The sequence below is a fragment of the Rhizoctonia solani genome, chromosome 6 (assembly GCF_016906535.1).
Source record: "Rhizoctonia solani chromosome 6, complete sequence".
In the NCBI taxonomy this organism is placed as follows: domain Eukaryota; kingdom Fungi; phylum Basidiomycota; class Agaricomycetes; order Cantharellales; family Ceratobasidiaceae; genus Rhizoctonia; species Rhizoctonia solani.
In genome coordinates, this window is record NC_057375.1 from 1,363,185 (window position 1) to 1,383,124 (window position 19,940).

Here is a 19,940-nt window from a genome sequence, read left to right on the forward strand (position 1 = left end):
CGGCGAGGCGGTGCCTGTGAGAATACTTGACAGTTGAACTTGCGTAGGCCGCATGTAGTGGGGCATGATGCGCATGGCGGACTTTGTATATCATTTACTTACCGGTAAGACGAAATAAGCCGGTAGGCAGCACGGGTGAAACTTCAGATGCGTGTGTTTCGGGAGATAAGAAGTGTTCTGACCTAAGGGTGAGATTAGATGTCTTGATAGGAGTTACACAGGCTTTCAGCCTCCGACATCTTACACGATGGCCATGCTTCCTGGTTAGTTAACCAGGAATAGCATATCGCCTCGTGCAAATTGACGCCGTCACATTGTTTGTAAATAAGCTTCCGCATATATTTTCGCCTCTCACTCCTCACACTAAACTCTCTCAAGAGCACAACTTTACCTTGCTGCGACTTATTTTTGCGTCGCCATGTCTCCAACACAATCCTGTGTGGCCCTACTGGTATCTGAATTAGGCGACAACAATCCTCCACTGGCAGTACTGGGCGCTAATCCTGAGAAGAGGGAGGCTAGCACCTCCACTCCTATGATGATCGCGAAAATCTCGTAAGAGCTCCATTCGCTTATCATACGGGTTATTTGATGGCTTGTCTGTGAACAGTCCTGTAGATATGGCTAAGGAGGAGGAGGAGGAAGGGGAGATCTTGGAATATCTAACAACTTTATTTTGTGAGGAATAGCGCTTTCACGATACGTTTGATGCTAACGATATATGCAGCTCTCACTAGTCTCGATGGTATCAAGGCTAGTGGCGAAGGCAATGAGCGCGAACCTGCAGCACCAATGACACCAATTGCTCCATTGAAAAATAAGAAGTGGTCATGGTGGCAACTAGGTTCTGAAGCTATGAATGTTGGGAAACGCGTCTTACAAGCTACAACTGCGGTCTTTGCATATTCTGAGGATGCTTCAGAGAGCGCCCCTAACAATCAGACTCCTGCCACCAAGGATGAGCGCTCGCCTCAAGTAAGCGAGCTAAACACAAGCGCCAACTGATCACGATCGAGCTGACGTATTCAAATTCGTCTTAGGAAAATAATTGTGAACTCCCTCCCAAATTAAAACCCTCTGCAAGTCAATGTGGCCACAGCCAAAGTGCTTTAAATATTAAGCAACAGTCGGGGCGTGTCGAAGAGGAAGATGGTGAATCTGAACAAGGATCTTTTGAGCCCCGCACCCTAAAGCAACCCACTTCGGCCCCGTAAGTGTATTACGAAATGGCTATTTATGTGCTGGTAATGACTGACTTGGGATAGGATTCTAGCAATCAAGATTGTCACTGATGAACTTGGTAGGACAGTGTATTTGGACCTCACATTTGATGCTGATGATATGATTAGGCCCCATCGCCCCTTGGAATGACAAATGCTCTGACAATGTTATCGACGGCAAACTAGCGAAAGACGAGGTCGATGTTCAGTCGCAACTCGGGGATGAGAAAGAACGTGGGTTCCTCCGTACTCCGTATAGTCGTGCATGAGCTTGACTATCTAAACAGGAAGGATGGAGGCTGGAATCACGGGGGCTCCTGACGACAACAACTTTGGATCGGTATGCTCAGACAGAAGTTTCTTTATGGGGGGAGACTGATCTAACCACTTCCAGATTCTTAGTCCTTGTGAAAAAGATGGAGATCTGAAAAAACGTAAGTTGGCCTGTGGTGCAGAGGGTCTCTTGGTTGAATGTTTCCTTATCAGACTACTACTTCGACACCCCGAGGGGCTCCTACTACTTTGACAACCGCCGTAACTTGTATTCGGAAAGTGACGGCTGGCTGGCCACTTGCTCACTCGACCTAGACTTGAACACTCCCTTCCCTCACTTCTGCATTGGTGATGCGAAATACTGGTTCCACAACGGCCTCTGGGTCCTCGGGTCTGACAATATCTTCTATCCTGTTGAGTTGTGGATGGAAGACAATGATAATGTGGTAAACATACTGGACGGCTCTGGTGTCCCGAACCCAGCCTTCGCGGCTGCTGGTGACCCGAGTTTGGCAGGGCTGGAATCTCCTGAAACTCAGGATCTCGGCAGTAAGTGCTGGCCGGTACTACAAGGGCATTCCGCTGATCGGTACTATGAAAGATTTTCTGTCGTCTTTTGATAGATCGGGGGTCTCGGACAACGTTGGGGAAGTATTCCCAAAAGGTGTTACCGCACATGACCCCTCGACAGAAAAATTCATAAGCGCAGAAGCCAACATTTGTGAGCCGGACCACACGTTCGACTTGTCAGTGCTCCCATCGCAAGGAATCAAAGATCTGATTTATTTCGAGTATCCACAATTACTGGCTTTTGACAAGATGCCAGCGCCCGAGGATTGCACCACCGTCCCGCAACCTGACTTGAGCCTCAAATCTCAGCGTGACTCTGGCCCCGCTCTGGTAGCTACGCCAGTCTCCGACACACGCGCTCTTGCACCCAAGGAAGTAGCGAAACCTAAAACTCCGGAACTCAACTCATACTCACTTCAACGAGCGCTTCAAGGTAACCCTCTCATTACTTTTTCACCAAACACGCAACTCGCTATCCCGCCTTGCATCTCTTACCCTACTGCTGGTGATACGGTACCCAATGATACGTCATTGTTCGCTGCGAGTAGCCCTCCCTCGGACGTACCAGCCACTTGTGTATCACAAGACCGTGTTGCCAAGCTCCTAAAAGCGCCCGCTGTGCGCCATGTAGTAAAGAAACGCAAAGGAGTAGAGCATCGGCGCTGCCCTGTTTGCAGTAAGGTCTTCCGCAGACCATGTAGCTTAGTCGTAAGTGGGTCCTACGGTGAACCGGTCTATCACTCATACAGTCCCATCTAGGAGCACATCCGTGTCCACACCGGCGAAAAGCGTGAGTCTAGTCCGAGGGTTGATGTGCATTGTTGACCTGATGATCATCTGGGTTCAATAGCGTACGGATGCCCATTCATGGGGTGTACTGTCGCATTCGCCACCAAGCAGAACATGAAGCGACACTTCCTTGGGCACCAAGCCGGCCCACTGGAGAACTACACCCCTTATGCGATGTCTATGCTCAGTGAAACCTCCTTATTCGACAAAAACGCCAAATGTAACGAGACCGAGTGGGGGGAAGAACATCCTACTAACGACAGGTACATGCCCTATGGCCCTGCGCCCCACCTCGCTAGGCGATTCCGCGTCTAATTTGGATTAGCGCCGCTCTTTGTTGACCATTTTCTGTCATTTTTATGGATTACGACTTCTATTATGCGAAATGTATACTTTTACTTTGGCCCAATTTGTAAAATAACTGACTGAATTTGACTCCAAAACGAGTCTCCATAGTTATACATATGATTGTCTTATGATTCGATAGTATGAACGTATCATGAAGATTGGTTTGACGCGGAAATTGGTTGTATTTATTGGCAAGCACGCCAATCATAGTACGAATTCTATCAATAATAGGTAAGCAAACAGGTGGATGAATTCAAAGGAACTCGCCAGACCCAGATCATTATATGAACCTAATTTATATGGCCACAAATGTGAGAAGTTGATCACTATCGAGATTCCTTTAGGACCGGTAGGCCATGAGAAATGATGAAACAATTAGGGAGATTTTAAAATCTTAGAGCGAGCATACGACACGGCGTAGTTTGCTATGAAGTCTGCAGATGTCACAGAAGTTCAAGTTGTACCTGATTGATGTTTACCTGTCAGGGACCACCTCAGATAAGATTGGAGTCTGTGAATATTCGCGCACACATGAACTATACTAAATGCAGTGATATTTACACAGCGCTCAGAACGTGTCACTTCTCCGTAGAATCGCCACATCTCCAGGGGATAAAACACTCTCCAAAACAATCGTCAAAAGGGTCGTTAGTATGTTTACGCACCCCCTCAGGCCCCCATTTTTTATTCATTGCTCTTCGAGATTCATTGCTCTTCGAATGGTGTGTTCTTTCGAATATGATTAGGCCTGGCCACCCACCCGAGCCTGCTTGATAGAGTAACCCCGATTGAGCTCTGGCCTGGAGTAGTGCCTTTCTTGCTCCTGCTCTACCATCCCTCTTACCCGGTCGCGCTACCTTATTCATTGTACACATCGCATCAGAAAAAGCGCTGGAGGTCCTGAAGACTTAGGGAGCTCTGGGGGCTGTGAAGGTATCTCTCCATGTGGGGGAGCTCTTTGGGGGGTTCCGGGACCTTTGTTATTGAAGACTTACATACTAGCACTTAAAGTCTGCAATCAAGGAACAGTGACTTCAAATAAGTCCCCAAGGCTTGTAATATTTCAGATAAATTTGATTATAAGATAAAATTGAGCACGAATCAACTGGACGCCAAGTGAGGCTGGGGTTGCTCGCCCATGTGCGGTATCCAAACCGCTATAAGTACAAAAACCCAGTTCACCCTAATTTGTTGATTGAAAAGCTGAATAAATGGCTGGTACCGTGCAACCGAAATCTTGTCAGCTATCATACTTTCCCAAAGTGTAAATTACCCGTACACTCTTGATTTGTGGCGGACCTGATAGGCAGTATGATGGTACGGGTTATAATATCCCAAGCCATGTAGCCAAAAATATGGTTTGCTTGGAAGTAATTAGCGATATGTTACGAACGGCCGAACACTATCCTAAAGCCGACGCCTGAAAACATGATCAGTCTATAATAATTCGTTGGGTTGTATCAAAATCTTGTCTACTCTATACTAGATTCTAGATCAACAGGACCATGAGCAACGATTACGAGTTATATGATGCAAATGCCTAAAAGATTTGGCTCCCTTCTTGGGCCCCTCTTCTACCAAACACCTCTCTTGGGCTTTGGATCCGCGGAATATCTCAGCAGTTGTACATGTATAGGTAGTACTTGGTGTGGATACTGAACCAATAAATATTCGATATTTACTAACAATGGCGCATGTACATGTATTCCGAGCCATCAATCATACTTCGATTATCAAATGGTATAAAGTTTGTCACATAAATTATATGATGTAGCGGGACCGGTTGATCATAGCATCGAAGGGAGCGCCGTGTAATTACAATGCTAGAAATTAGAAGCGAGGTTGCAAACCCATCCGCAAGGCCCGCCATCTATACACGTGTGTCAAATAATTGACCTTAACTCCGGTAGGTGACGCAACTTCTCGAGACTCAGCACGCGTGCATTTGGAGTGATCATAACACCTGCCAGTTAGGAGGTAAGGGGGTGGACCTAACGTTGCAAATCGGAGCTTAAACTGTATTTGTGTCAAAAGGCGTCATTAGATGAAACAAGCTACCTCGAACGCGTGCTCGCTCGGAGGCATACCCTTTACCACAACCCAAGGTATACGAGATATTGGGCGAGCTGCGAGTAGAATACAAAGATCTATCGCATATATATCCTTGATAACCCTAATGTGAAGCGATACACCGCCTTGGCCCTCAACAGAAGCTGAAAGATGGGCGGTGGATGGGCGCGCTGTGTATTAGTCAGCAATCAACAAACGTCCCAAAAAGGCATATTCATTCGCACATGGGCTATTTGAGCCACTTAAGCTCAACGCTGCCTTTCATCTCTTCCACCATCTCCCCCCTCGAGTTACTCCTCGAGGCTCAGATAGTATCTCTTTTGCCAATATGTCCTCTGTCAAAGCCGAAGTTAGCGAATCCGAACTTACGATTGGCCCCGCTCGACCAGATTGTGGAGATCAAACGTCGCCGGGCGCCAATATAAACGACAGTGATTCCGGGCCTCCAACTCCCAATCCTCCTACCTTGGCTCTGTAAGTATCTCGTGCAACGGTATTTGGTACATCTATATTGACGCGTTCCTGGTAAGACCCAAGTTGGTCAAAAGAGAAAACGATGAGGATGATCCTCTAACTTATCTCGTCGAGTTGTTTGGTGAGGAACAATCTACCCCCAATCACACTCTTTGGTGTTTATATCAGCACTAGGTCTTACCACGCTTGATGACTCTGACGATTCCGGTGATTCTGACGACTCTGACGATGATAGTGAGAATGAGTCGGAGGTAAGCGCCCATCAATCACCCTTGTCCCAAACGCAGATTTCACTAATCCTTTGTTACAGCCTCGTGACAGAGCTCTCGATAACAAGTGTAAGCCACTTTAGTCATTGTATTTTAATCGCTATTAATTAAACAACTCTTCGTCAGCCCTTTTTTATGCAGGCGGTCGCTTATATTATTATGACGACTTTAGGAGAGTATACTCAGAAGGGGGAACTCTCATCCATGATGGTTTCTCAGACCTTCTCTCTCCATTCCAGATTGATGGAGTGCCATATTGGTTCAGCATAGACGGCCTACTATCCTGTGATACAGACGGCACACCTTATTCTGTCTTCACATGGCACAATGGCCCTGACCCGCTCGACCTGTGTGAACTCCTTGGTCCACAATTTATCTCTCCTGCTGATCCACTTTCTCAACCCGACTTGACCCCTTATTCTCATCACACTCCTTCACTTGAACCAATTTCCGGTCAACTCTACCCCGCACTCATAGGCAAGACCGAAGTGTTCTCCCCAAGTGTCAACCCAAACTCGCTTCAACAGGCATTCCAAGGAGGACTAAAGCCCCTCGTATGGTCACCGACCGCCTCGGACCAAAAGTCACCAATAGTCTCTGGAACAAGTCGCGCGTCGTCTATGGGACCACCACTGTTCCCAGAGACACAATGCGGTCTTCCTCTAACCAACTCAATAGTTGATAAATGGAGAGCTGAAACGCTCGAAGCTCAACAGGAGGCAGCAAGGGCGCGCCCAGTAAGGAAAGCTGACAAGAACGAACGCCGGCGCTGCCCTGTTTGCAACAAGATCTTCCGTAGGCCGAGTAGTCTAGAGGTAAGTGTTCGCTGCAATAACATGACTAGCGGCCACTTACAATATCCCTTGTAGGACCACCTCAATGTGCACTCTGGTGATAAACGTAAGTATCGTTGCACTCATTACATCCTCGATAAGTTCAACTCACAAATGTCTGGTAGCACACGTATGCCCATTCAAGGGTTGTCACACCGGCTTCGCTACCAAGTCAAATATGAAACGACACTTCCTCACTCACAGGGTCGGCCCACTAGAGGATTATGGAACTGGCATGATCCATCAGCCGGATGTTGTTTACAAGCTCGACGGGACTGGCCCAAAGAAAACGAGTCGCCCGCCCACCGTACCCTACAACTCTAGAGCACATCACACGATGCGATTCCGTGTCTCCCCCAACTAAGAATCGACGTGAACACATATACCAATTTCTGTATCCGCTCCATGCCCAATTAGGTTGTGTTATCACTAATTACCCTTTAGTTTCGGCCTATCGTGTACTGGAATTGATTCGTAGTTGTTTAGCCTCGCTGTGTTTGTATTTATGGTTTGATAAGCCACCACGCTGTGAATTATGTATGATGAATCTGCTCATGTGGTGGCAACCAGTCAGAGATTGGCAAACACCATTCCGAAGAGTTCCGTATGCGAATCACGCTCCTCCTATGATATGCAATGTGGCTATGTTATTTCACAAAACAAATTGCCTTCTGCGATGTATTGACTTTGCTACACGCGCGCAAGATGATCGTAGACTCTACGGAAGTATTGGTAGATGAATTTGTAGCATTGTTTGATTTGCAAGCCCAATGGCAATCCATGCGCAGGAGCTCATAGGCCGGGGTACTTACCATACTCATACCACAGCTTCTACAAATTAACCGGGACGGATCATTTCCAGAGAAATAAGTAACTGCAACCAATACGACGTGGACCGAGCTTGTTCGGCTTCAGAATGTAAGAGGCCCTCGTTTAAACTGTTGCCCAGTGGATCGACAATATGAGGAAGCACTAGGGGGGAAGGAAAGGCTACCACATTCCTCCAAGCTCTAAAACACGCACTTTGCATCAGACGAGCCAGATTCTCAAACGGCCTAGAACTCAATTATGAATGAGCCCCCAACATTCGCATACCAAGTGCTCGCCGCGATGCCCGCGCGCGAATATTCATCCAATTTCACAACTGAATGGATGTTCCGCCGAAATGCCCCTGGCACACACGCGCGCACCGTGCTCGACTGCAGTGTGTGGCGACACCAAGTCGCACTCTGCACGCAGTTACTCTATACTCCATACACATGCAAATAAACGACGTATGCGCATCATCGTCATCACTGACATAAGCGATCTTCATTTTGCAAAATGAGGATCAGCCAAAGGGATCTGCAGGCCCGGGAATCCGAGAAGCGTCAGGCCGCTTACACCAGGGATGGTTACTGGCGCGCAGACAGAAGCCGAGTGCGGATTCTGTTGTTATTAATAAATTATTGCCTGGGGAAGGCCTATAGATGATCGTCGCGAGTGAGTGAGTGAATGAGTGGGTGAGTGAATATCCACCGCGGCCACGAAGCGCGCGTATGAGTAGGATATGATTAGAGAACCTTGGCGCGGTCTCCAACGCAATTCAAAGATTCCGTGCGGTGCGATTTCGTTCTTGTCCGCAGGTATATCGGGAACAGGGCCGAGCGCCCATCCAAAGGGTTCCATCTATTGGTTGACATTGGCGAAGAAACTATCCTTCCGCTCGTTGCGACAGGATGGAGGGTGCGTCTAGACATTACAGTCTCCGAGTCGCCCGAATTCAGAAGGTGTATCCCAAATAAAGCCAATGAGCCGCCAATATGACGCCCACTTTGTTCCCTTGACGCAGATCGCATACGAGTTCCCACCGACCTGACACCCCAAGAACGATGGTGTTTGACAAAGTGCCGAGCCGACGTGATCGACTCCACCCGCCGTGAGAAAGAACACTTGGCTTGCCGCGGCAAGCCGATCGAGGCACAAGTCCCTCAATTAGTAAGTATATTTGTGGCACCCAAAAGGTGATTCTATTGCACGTGATAGATACGGTACGACGAACGAAGAGGACAAGAAACGCGCAGTAATCGGTACATCTGAGTTGGAGCTGAGAATATAAACAATAGGTGGCAAAACGAAGAGAACAGCATAATAATAATCGATACAGATACAGTCGGGCGAGCATAGCCGGTCAATAGCAAGAAGAGAAAGGAGAAAATAAGTAGAAAAAACCCCGATACGGGCATATCACTTGATCTAGCTGTACGTGGGTGGTGCTCCATCCGAACTTGTTATCGAAGCAGTCCGCAGCACGCACACATACGAAATGAGGGGGACCTAGCCCAAACAGTTTATGGCCCATAGTGGGGTACCAAAGGGAGCCGATAGAGTGCGGCGCTGGTCCCCAACCCCATATCACCTATCTCCCTGGTCGGAGGCGAGATCGACATGCCCATACTGGGGCTACGCGCATATGGGTGGATCCGAGGCGATGTTTGAGCGAGGGGGGATGTCGTCGCACGCCCACGAGGCTAGGGCTTCCACAAGCACTTGCGCTAGCACTGCTTACGCTCCCTTCTTCATCATCGCTTCGCCACTCCGATAAATTTGCACCGTGACCACCGGGGGATGTTTGATTATGTACACGGAATGACGACGCATGTTCGACATGACGCTGAAGCGACGCCCACACGAAGGGAAGGTGCATTTGTATGCTAAGAAGCCGAGTAAATACATGACACAGCGGATGACACATGTTGGCACTCACGTTTCTCTCCTGTATGCGTATTCACATGGATCTACACGCCATATAGACATCAGCCTGGATCAAGCGTAAATTTAATGAGTTCGCACACACCTTGAGGCTGCTTGGGCGATTGAAACGCTTGCCGCAATACTGGCACTCGTATTTGGCGGCGAGAAATTCTTTGCTGAATTCTTCGGGTTGGGGCTGTTGCACGCGCATCAGCACATGCTGAGAATGAGGCTGAGTAGGGGCAACAGGACTGCGGCTCCGTGTAGACGCCGAGGCCGAAGAAGTCGAGCTGACGCGCCGGTGGTGAGAATGGAGATGATGAGATGGGGGCTCAGATGGAGCGAGTGTGGCACTGGGAGCGGCTCGGGGCGTCATGTCCGCGTGGCGAGTTTGATAGACGTCTCGGTCTGGACGTTCGGCACGGTACGAGACTTCGGATGTAACGTGGGGGGGATAGTGGCCAGCGCGGGAGGATATGGCAGCAGTGTCCGAGTGTCCTCCGGGCATCAGACGGGGCTCGATGTGGCGGGGTGGCGGCAGTTGGTCAGTCGGGATGGTGGCAATCGCAGACAAGCGGTCTGTAGAGGATTAGTGCTTGCAGTACATGATTGGACCGTTCTACTCACCATTGCGGCCGATCCCAAAGAGGGCCTGAATGCCTGGAAGCGGCTGGCGTGGTTGGTCGAGAAACATGATGTGCTGGCGAAGCTGGCCCAGTGAGGGAGATATAGGGGCGGGGGCGATGCGATTTGGTAATGTAAGTTTTGCCGATGCGCAGCAGGAATAGAGGCAGAGAGATGAGCCGTCGACAACGGGGGTCAGTCGCTCAGTGACCAAGCCGCGGGGTTATTATACCCGTCCACGCGAAAATAGATGCGACAAATAGATCAAAGCGCGGATTAGAGTACATGATCTCTCGAGTGGATCATTGCACCATAAACGGCCCGGCGATCCTCTACTTTGAGGTGGCGTGTCGTCCATAAGAATGTGCCTGGTCCCCCGACGATCGCACGCCCTCGCTTCTAGCCCAAACAGGCAGCCTTACCACTCCCTTGGCCCCGATTATCCGGGAGGCGGTGCTCATAATGAAAAAGCGCCGCTTCTCATGATCGACGTGCTTCTCCCATATCCGGCTGTAATTGGGTACATTCGCAACCGTAGCCGGTCAAACACCTCTTCAAACGGCTCAATATTCCACCATCTTCTGTCAAACATTTTGGAAATGTCTTGTCTCTATCCCCAGGATCGACGTCGGTGGCGCTTGAACCTTATTCCGGGCTTTGTCTGCCCAGAATAAGCGCCCTTGATGAAACTAGGTGCACCAAATCATCCCTTTCGCTTCCTCCTTTGGCTCTAACGTTGTCTCAGGCTTGAAACCGCCAGCCCAGGGCGACCATTGATACTTTACCTCATCTATATCGATCCGTGTTCAAAGTTATGCTTCCTTCCGTTCGTACGGGAGCCGAGTCCGGCTGGCTCTCTTTCAAGCGCGCGGATGATGCGCAAAAAAAGGGGGAATGAGCTTTATTTCTTATTTTCACACATTTTCGAATTCCTGCGGGATAAGTACCTAATAATCATTACGTGTTATGACACTATGCTCACACATACGTTACCAACCTTGACCTTCTGCAACGCATGTACTCACTCAAACTCAGTCAGCCCAGTCAATACTGATGAGCCTGATTCGATCAGATCAGCTGAACAAAGATAATTTTTCAATCTGTCTGCCCAGCAAGTACAAGGGCCGAATCGGTCAGATCCATTCCATCCATCCCCTGGGTAATGTAGATCACTGGGCTCAGGTGTTCGCTTGGCCCTGAATACAGCGGTAATTGGGTTCTTGAAACCGCGCCAAATCTTCCATAGTATGGTTCGTGCACTAGAGTTCCAAGTCGACTGTAAACCATCGACAGATCCGCGCTGTCCAAAATTTTGATAATCGCTGGGCTATACAAATAACAGAATAGCTCATCATCATCTAGAATCGATAGTACATCGCGTGCCGACATCTCTATAACCCCAGCCTACATGCACGTTGCAACCACCCGGCATTAAGCGTGAGTCTCGGCTCGGCGTTTTTGGCAGACAATAGGCAAATTCTCTCAGCGAGCAACAGCGGTAGCTTGCTGCGCCGGATAGAATACCCTACATGCGTAAGTTCCGGTCTAGATGCACAGGGCGCGGGTGTATTTTTGCCCAGAGACCGCTGGTTGCTTCGACATCCTGCCGCGACTCACGATGACTAAGATGAGACACCTCGTTACACCAAGTTGTGTCAACGAAATTATATTCACTGAGGTATTTTCTATGTATGATGTCAGAGTCGACCATAAAGGCCCTTTGGTGAATGTTGGGTGTTTGACGGCGTAAATTGACACTAGTAAAAAGGGTGAAGTGAACACACACAAGAAAAACGGCGACTCGGTACACAAATAGATTCATGGAGTGGAGCACGTCGAACCCAAACCTTTTGACCCAATCCAGTCTGGCTCCTCTGAAACGCCCGTGGCCGTCACAAGCCCAGCTGACCCTTTGGCCTGTCCCGCCAGTGAAGGGCGGATGGTTGAGTCCCGGCGCGATACAGTTGGATTGGGCCCGATGATGATTCCAGTACCTATATCCAATTTGAGTCACATCCATCAAACATAAAATTACGTTTAATTAATGAATGTAAACGGGGGGAGGGGGCGTTGTGGAGGTACAAGTAGAGACCTGATGACCTGAGACGATTGAATAGACAATTCAACTTGTGAACGGTCGGCCTGTAGGTGGCGTTCCCCTCGGCGTTTGGGCGGTAAGGCCCGCACCTATTTGAGAGAAACTTTTACCGCTCTTTAGAATAGAGCCGGTCAGGAGCGGATACTGCCGGCTGTAGTCAGACCCTGTGTAATTCCGACCGGTACTTCGACGAACGGTGTATTATCTGGATCGGGTGCAATAAGATACACCCTAGATCTTGCAGACTAACCACATAGATCTATTCATTGCACAATGTTTGACATTTACTGGCTTCCCGGGCCACAATACAACCTGGCGAAACCGCTTTGGTGAAACAACAGACAGCCGAGCAATCACTCGCCGTAAACGGAACAATACTGACCTGCCTTGACCTCACCAATTACACAAGGGGCAGACACAGTTCAGACTCCCCACGGCTCTCACCACGTTCGGTATAGGCTCGATGAGATCAAATTCACCTCGTTGAACGCAATCAAACATTACCTACAAGCTTATTTAAGCTTAAATAGAAAAGCACACAGTGTATAATATCAGTAATGCAGATCCATCAGCATGCGGTTTCGCTGATCGTAGCTGGCATGGTATTCATAACCCGGCCGGCCGGGCGTGTACTGTGGGTTGATCCCCGGGAGCCTGGTGAAGCCCGCGGAGGTTTGTTTCCTTGGCAAGTATTGGATAATTAATTGTATATGCGTAGATTTTCATTTCGAACAGCCATGTTCAGTGCGGTGACAGCTGCGCGCGGCGGCCGTCCACCCGTCCACAGGCCGTAGGGTCAGCGGGGCCGTGACAAGCAAGGACTGGAGCCTTTTCTAAAGATCTTTCTTTGCACTGCGCGCAGTTGGATCGCCGGCCAAGGGTTCGAGCGTTCAAATTCAAGGTTAAATGCGTGAGTATCGCTGATTCCTTGCCACTGCTGACTCGCCACAGGTGCTTGCGGTCTCGACGGGCTGGGACGGGCGCCTGAAAGGTTGGTCAAAGATGGCACTCATGGGAATCGGTCCGGACCCCGAATTCATCTAAGCATGACATAGTCATTGCATTCGTCTTCGAAGCCAGACCGACTGTCACGCATATACGCACAATCTATGGCGCAGGGATGTCAAGGCCTGTTCGGCAGTGTTGGCGAATGAGAGCGTAGCTAGGTTCCCATTTCCCAGGCTAAACGTACTAGAAACCGCAAAATTTGCGGAAATCAGATGGGATCGTATGATATTGATAGGTATCGCATATAGCTAGGCCAGCCGATTGCGAAGATCGGCATCCAGGCTCTATCACAAATCGGCTGTCTCGGAGATCGTCATCTCCAGAACCTACTCCTGAAGTCATGTTGATGGAGAGGAGGGCGCGAAATTGTCGCTCATATGATACAAACTGTCAGGAAATGAGACTTGTATACCAGGCGAGGGAATCGGTAGTCCAGCATTTCACAAAATATCCGATGCAACTAGTCAAAATGGGCATAGAGTGTCAACATTTCATATTGTTCAATGCAACTTCCTATCAGCATGACAATCGTGAGCACCTATTCATACTGAAAGATACACAATTTATTCAAAGCATAATTCGAGAGCGGCCATGTGTCGCCGTTGTTTACAGACGAACCAAAATAACATCTTCTCCTATACTAGTACGATCCCCGACGTGGTCGGCTTCTTCATCGCTCCCGTCGTTTGGTACATGGGATCCAAGATTGTTGTTACGCGCGCGGTCACGTTCAGTTGTTCGTGCGCGTACAAACAATGTCTTGGGACCGCCTTTTGAGGCTGTCCGATTATGACCAAGTCCCGATTCCGCAGCCTCAGAGGGTTCCGGAGGAGGGTCAAGTACCAGCCTTAACGCCAGATGTTCTACAAGACGAACGGCACCATTGTTCTCCCAAGCACGCCCTGGGCGAGGCACCAATGCGGCCGAGATGATCCGGACTCCTAGCTGTAAATCGTTGGTGGCCTCAATGGCACTGGATTCTTCAAACGAGTCTTGTTTGTATGGGCCGAGGAGATCAGGGGAAAGGAAACCAGGGTCCGGACGTAAGTGTGTACGTTGAGCTGGCGGACGATTGACACCTCGATCGGCCACATGCAGCTCGTATCGTGTCGAGGCCTGATAAAATAAGTATAGAATTAAGTCGGATAAATCGCAACTAACCTTATCATTCTCCCCCTTGACCAACAGCACAAGAACCGGGGTCGGCTGGTCGTTTTCCTGAGTGATCCCCCATCCTACAATGCGTTTACCAGCCAGCTCGGCAGCTTCGACAGGTTGTTCAGAGCTAGGTTTATTTATGATCGGTTTATTAGCGGCAGATACAGACACCCTCCTCGCAGCAATAGGATTGGATGGTGCAGGAGGAGGGATGGTAGTTGCTGGGGTAACGATTTTGGTTTCCCCAGATTGACGTTCGTCGAGGTTAGGGATCGGAGTCAATGCGTTCGCGGCCTGCGGGTTTATGTTCAGGTGTCTATATGCTCGGTTGATCATATGGATCGCTCACCATTGAGGAGGCTACGGTCAAGTATGAGAGTGGCTTTGGGTGTGGGGCCCCTCCAATGTGTTCGAGGGGATTATCGGGTTTATTTAAGCTGATTATATAAGTATTCTACCCGACTCCTCCCGAGGGGAATCCGCAATCCCGCATGCTGTTCAAAGGTAGACGTATGCATGGTTGCCTTAATATGTTTCAACTAGTTTCGTGGCTCTCTGATTCAAAATGTCAGAATGATGAACCAATTTTCATGAGTGCTAGCGCCCTGCTATACTTGCCTATACATATGATACATCAGATTTAGGTAGATTGCATTCGGTCCTCGGGTGCCTCTGACCGATTGAGACTTGATTGTAATTATTTGAGTCCAAGCCATAGGAAGCATTGAGAGCCTGGATCCAGGGGGTCCCTTGATCGGTGATGTTTCTATCAAACATGGTTTAAATGCCCATTGGGTGTCGCGGAGCCGCGGTCGATCAAACTATAGTAAAATAATCGGTGAATCAAATTACCTTTTGTTCGGGGGTATTGTTGGGAGTGATGTTGATGCTGTCATTAATATAGCTGAACGTTTTGATACTGACCCTCTGCCGTCACAATTTCAAACGTGGTCGGCGGAGACAGCAAGGGCTATACATCAATGTGTGAGCTGAGATTGCCTTCCATGGAGATTCGTTTAACCGCTATGTTACTGATTGTTTCATGCTCAGGGGTATCATACCTTTTAGCAACATAAGTCCTATATAGCTACGCGGTCGACGGGTGATTATTTCTGCTGACTATTGCCTCGCCGAACATTTTGTCCTTGGCCATGGTTGTTTGACCTGCGATTGTCGAAAATTTAGACAACTCTACCCACCAATGGGATTGGGCCGTCAGCATACTATGGGATATTTTATCGTAGGATGAATGGCAAGATAGGCACGAACAAACGTCATGTAAAACCTTCTCGTAGGTCCCTAGTCTTGAATTTGGTATAGTGAGATGGGCTAATATGTAAGTAATCGAGCTTGGACTATAATTTTGTGTATATCATCATACAAATGGCCAGCTGGACATTGGCAACGCCATATGTGTATACGTACGAGCACTTTTTTCTCAAACTTAAGGGTCCGGCCGGTGGATTTGTAAATTACCATACGTGTCGACAAATAAAATGTCTTATCTTGGGTCGTCAAGCATAGTAGAGCTTCAAGAAAGGCTGGTGCCTAGACGGCAATCCATGTACACAAAAATGGGAATTAATCCCAGACCCTTATAGGGGTGTCCCCAATGTGCGGTGGTGACAGCATGGTGAGGCGTTGCAGTGCTGTCGCTGGGCCGAAGAAGTTGATTATCGAAGGTCTTGATATAGATAGGTGGTGTTTGAAGTAATGAGTGTTTGCTTGTAGTCACACACTAACATAATCTATAGCAATCAGGTGGAAATATGAACCTATATACCAACGGAGACCGTCCAGAGCCATACTGTCTGGGACCGGGAGTACCCTACGCCAAAGTTGTTCTGTCTGGGAGAGCTCGATAAAGCGCGAAGCACCTGGGCATAGGGATAAACAGAGAGTTAAGTAGCTGGAGCAGGGCTTCTCTCACTGTGATAGGTTTTTCCTATATTAAGATTGACAGTGGTGGATCGACTGTCTCTACCCTCACATGAAAGATTCGATGATGAGGTTGAGACGAGCATCGAAGCTGAGAGCTAATGGAGGTAATTGATATACGGTTGTAATTGAGGAGTAGCCAGCAGCATTCCGTTCGATAGGGTGGATTGCAAATGGTACTAGAATCTTGAATAGCGTAGCGGACACCGGGCAGCCAAATCAATGTGCTTCAAAGCGAGGCAATGCTCTTAGTAATAACGTTACGGGCCACGGTAGACAAGAACGGGCGCAGCATAGATTACAATAGTGATCATAATTGCAGCAATTGAACTAATATTGATGGTGGATGTATGACTTTTAGTGTTCAGTCGTGGTAAGCAACTAGCTTTAGCGCGTTGACGGTAGAGATGCATAGGCCTGGAAGTGATGTGATCGTGGCCTTTAGGTAGCAGGTGAAAAATGAGCCTGTTGCTATTCCTAGGGATATCGATGTTCCCAGCGATTTTCTTTGCGTATTTCATATCTATTTAGCGTTAAATGGACTGCATCAATGACCAAAGAGGCCTCGGTGCATAGAGCAAATTACCGAGGTGGACATCATATGGGTGCAGGGTGCATAAATATGATTATTTGAATATCGGAATATCTTTGCGGAAATTGGTTTCATTTAGACAGGCCAGCTCTTATAAACAAGAAATACGGGCGGATTAAGCTCCTAATTCAACCTAGCATTGCCCGCCTTGTGTGGGCCGACCCGTCTCATCCCAAGACCCATCTCCGACGACTTTGTAGAAGAATTTTGTATAAAATCGCCCGCTAGCTCGGTCCCAGTACTATGTGCCTTACCGCTGACGCTTAGAGGCCTTTCCATCACCATGAATGACGCTCATGTGTCTGGCAAATCCACTGGTCCACGAAAAACATGTACCACAAATACTGCACTTGTGTCCTGTAAGTCAAACTTGTTAAATGCTCCGATCCTAGCTGAAATAGCAACTGTAGTAATTACGTTTAACTCCGGTGTGCGTGTGCATGTGGTCTGCCAAAGAGCTTGGTCTACGAAATTGCTGACCACACTCGGAGCATACATGTAATGCTTTGTTGGGCTTCTTGGGCCCCGAAGGTCTAATACTTAGGTCATTCACATCAAATGTGCGAAAATGGCTGTTGACCTCATCGGCAGCTGTGCAAGGAGCAATATTGTGAACAGTATTGCTATTGTTTGGCAACGCTGTAGTTGGTAGCTCTGAGGGGTTAAAGTAGGGCGGAAGGCGCACGCTGCTGTGGAGATGAGTCGAAGAGGGGTTTATGCTAAAAGAAGTGCTTGCGTGTGCTACAAATATATGTTGTATAGAAATATACCATGCAAAATTAGATAATACTTACTAATTGGTTGTAGTTTGTCATCAGACGTTGATAGATAAGTGGTCCGAACAAAGGTTTCAGAAGCGCTTGGATTATTCAAGTGTGAAGGCAAAGGCACAGGCACTTCCGATGGGAAAGCATACGAATCCGGTACATAGTCATGGGATAGTCCAAGGTCTGCGATGCTTGGATCACGCTGAAAAGCAAGTCTATAGAAGAAATTGCCAAGTTCCATAAGTGAGTTAGCGTCGAGATTGGCCAACTCAGTGTTGATGATTGCTTCTTCAAGGCTGCATTTTGCATTTTGCTCAATGTTCTGTTCAGCATTATTGACGCTGCCCGTGGTACTCGATCCCAAGGTTGGATTACTGTTATACTGAGTTTGACTGGACACAGGTGAGTTGGATGCGTGGATAGAACCTGGAGAGAGAATTGAAGCTCCTCTCTGGGACGTGAGACACTGTGCCAATCCAAACAAACTCTTGTACAGATTCAGAGACTCATGAGCATCTTGATGTTTGGGAGCATTATAGCTGATATCTTCAGGCGGCCATGGATCGAGTGAGGGACACAATACCCCTTGAACCTGCAAGCGACTAATACCAAGCCTAAGAGAAGAAACACAGTTACGATACAGAGCAAACTTTGAAAGAGGAGGGATGTATTGTGGACAAGCAAGAGTGAGTTGGGAAGCTGAGCGGGTGATCAGCGGTAGCCTTAACACTGCATCAGCATATTCGCACACCATTTGCCGTGTTCACGTGCGTCATCGTGAATTGCTGATGACTGTAATTTGGTTGATTTTCAATATATGGCATCTATTTGGAGGAAGATAAAATACCGGCTTCGAAAACAATCCTATCAGGCAGCGTACCTCTATATTAGTATAGTGTTCTTTAGAGAAGGTTGCGCCATGGTTATCCAAAAGAGGGGGAGAGTCGTCGACTGCAGGCTTGGGAGAAACATGTTCATAACGGAGCTTTTCCACAGAGCATACAGCTGGAATTAGAACATTTGCCTGAGCCCCCTTGTGAATGTGCCTCACAGGCTCAGATTCGGGCTTTGGGTTCAAATTATAGGTGTAAGCAGCACTCCAGCCAAGCTATATGATCAAAATACACTACCTCTGCTTTGACAACAAATTCCTGACTGTGTTCGGATTTGTGACTTGGTTTCTTAGTAACCTGAGCCATAGCAGAGAGCGACTTAAGCAGCGGGGAAGAAGGGCTGCCCATATCTGGTTCAGTTTTGGACATCAACCTAGTGATGGGCAAAGCCATGTTCGCAGTCGACGTCCCCATCTGGCGCACGTGGCCAATACACCATGTTCAGTATTAAACTGGATAATACTAGAGGGAAGAGCTTACCCTTGCGGAGATACTCCTGATTAAAAGATTCTCGGAAGGTATACCATACGCCATGCTAATACATGCTTGTATTGCATGCTTTTGTCCGGTGGTCCTTGGACTTGACCAATAAAGTTCTAGGGGCGGGTAAGCGAGTGATACTCAACTCTCCAAGAGGGCTCATAAAAGAGCTTACCACTTTTCAACTCGAGAGTCGAACTTCCACAAAGGGGCATAAGCTCTCCTGTGTGTCCCGAACAAATAGGGGGAGCTCTGAAAGGCTGCCCGAGCGGTGATGAAGCATATCGCGAATCGGTGATAGAAATATCTCCGCCGGAGTGCACTGACATGTCTGGAGGCGCCATTGCCCACCCCGGCTGAAAGGCTCTGGGGGTAGTATTTTCTTCTGGTAAGGTCTCTTTAAATGAGGCATGCTAGGTGTTCGGGGTATGCAAAAGGTAACCAATACCGTATATTATTGAATTAGGCGGATCAGATAGGCTACCCGAAAAGTGCATCCCATGAAATAACGGTATGCACACCATATCCAAATAGGAACTAAAGCGTATACCCGTGCGTCTTGGCATCCTTGAACCGTGGGGGTTACATCACTGGGGTTCATTACGAAAAAGATGTAGCGATGGTTTGGCCTATTTCAGAATGATAGTCCACTGTTACAAAAGGTCATGTTGGGAATGTTCAAGCGTTCTGGAGAATTATTTGTGCACCAAACCGGTTACGGATATCAACAAAAGCGTATGCGTAGCAAGGAAATTCGTGCAAGATGAACAAGATTGTCTACTTGTGGGTTGCAGTGGGGATCT

At 48.2% G+C, this 19,940-nt stretch overlaps 5 protein-coding genes across 5 annotated transcripts; 2 read left to right on the plus strand and 3 right to left on the minus strand.

The window, feature by feature from the left end:
* Positions 1–247: 247 nt before the first annotated feature.
* On the plus strand, positions 248–3,167 carry RhiXN_05861 (C2H2 zinc finger; the record flags this gene model as incomplete). Its single annotated transcript, XM_043325677.1, has 13 exons — positions 248–263; positions 465–555; positions 611–678; positions 728–975; positions 1,041–1,210; positions 1,266–1,300; positions 1,350–1,454; positions 1,508–1,560; positions 1,615–1,654; positions 1,707–2,042; positions 2,095–2,771; positions 2,823–2,853; positions 2,914–3,167. 13 exons carry the CDS (start codon positions 248–250, stop codon positions 3,165–3,167), a joined length of 2,124 nt encoding a protein of 707 aa, XP_043181109.1.
* A 2,431-nt stretch (positions 3,168–5,598) lies between these two features.
* RhiXN_05862 (C2H2 zinc finger) lies at positions 5,599–7,210 on the plus strand (the record flags this gene model as incomplete). Its single annotated transcript, XM_043325678.1, has 7 exons — positions 5,599–5,744; positions 5,801–5,865; positions 5,919–5,995; positions 6,055–6,082; positions 6,155–6,828; positions 6,883–6,913; positions 6,972–7,210. The coding sequence occupies 7 exons, from the start codon at positions 5,599–5,601 to the stop codon at positions 7,208–7,210; spliced, it is 1,260 nt and encodes a 419-aa protein (XP_043181110.1).
* Positions 7,211–9,390: 2,180 nt separating this feature from the next.
* RhiXN_05863 (C2H2 zinc finger) lies at positions 9,391–10,273 on the minus strand (the record flags this gene model as incomplete). The annotated part of the gene is made up of 4 exons (XM_043325679.1): positions 9,391–9,539; positions 9,593–9,623; positions 9,683–10,158; positions 10,207–10,273. 4 exons carry the CDS (start codon positions 10,271–10,273, stop codon positions 9,391–9,393), a joined length of 723 nt encoding a protein of 240 aa, XP_043181111.1.
* A 3,642-nt stretch (positions 10,274–13,915) lies between these two features.
* On the minus strand, positions 13,916–14,819 carry RhiXN_05864 (uncharacterized protein; the record flags this gene model as incomplete). Its single annotated transcript, XM_043325680.1, has 3 exons — positions 13,916–14,425; positions 14,471–14,761; positions 14,817–14,819. The coding sequence occupies 3 exons, from the start codon at positions 14,817–14,819 to the stop codon at positions 13,916–13,918; spliced, it is 804 nt and encodes a 267-aa protein (XP_043181112.1).
* A 2,472-nt stretch (positions 14,820–17,291) lies between these two features.
* On the minus strand, positions 17,292–19,466 carry RhiXN_05865 (uncharacterized protein; the record flags this gene model as incomplete). The annotated part of the gene is made up of 8 exons (XM_043325681.1): positions 17,292–17,444; positions 17,494–17,738; positions 17,792–18,463; positions 18,516–18,588; positions 18,645–18,830; positions 18,895–19,071; positions 19,138–19,253; positions 19,313–19,466. 8 exons carry the CDS (start codon positions 19,464–19,466, stop codon positions 17,292–17,294), a joined length of 1,776 nt encoding a protein of 591 aa, XP_043181113.1.
* Between the last annotated feature and the right edge of the window lie 474 nt (positions 19,467–19,940).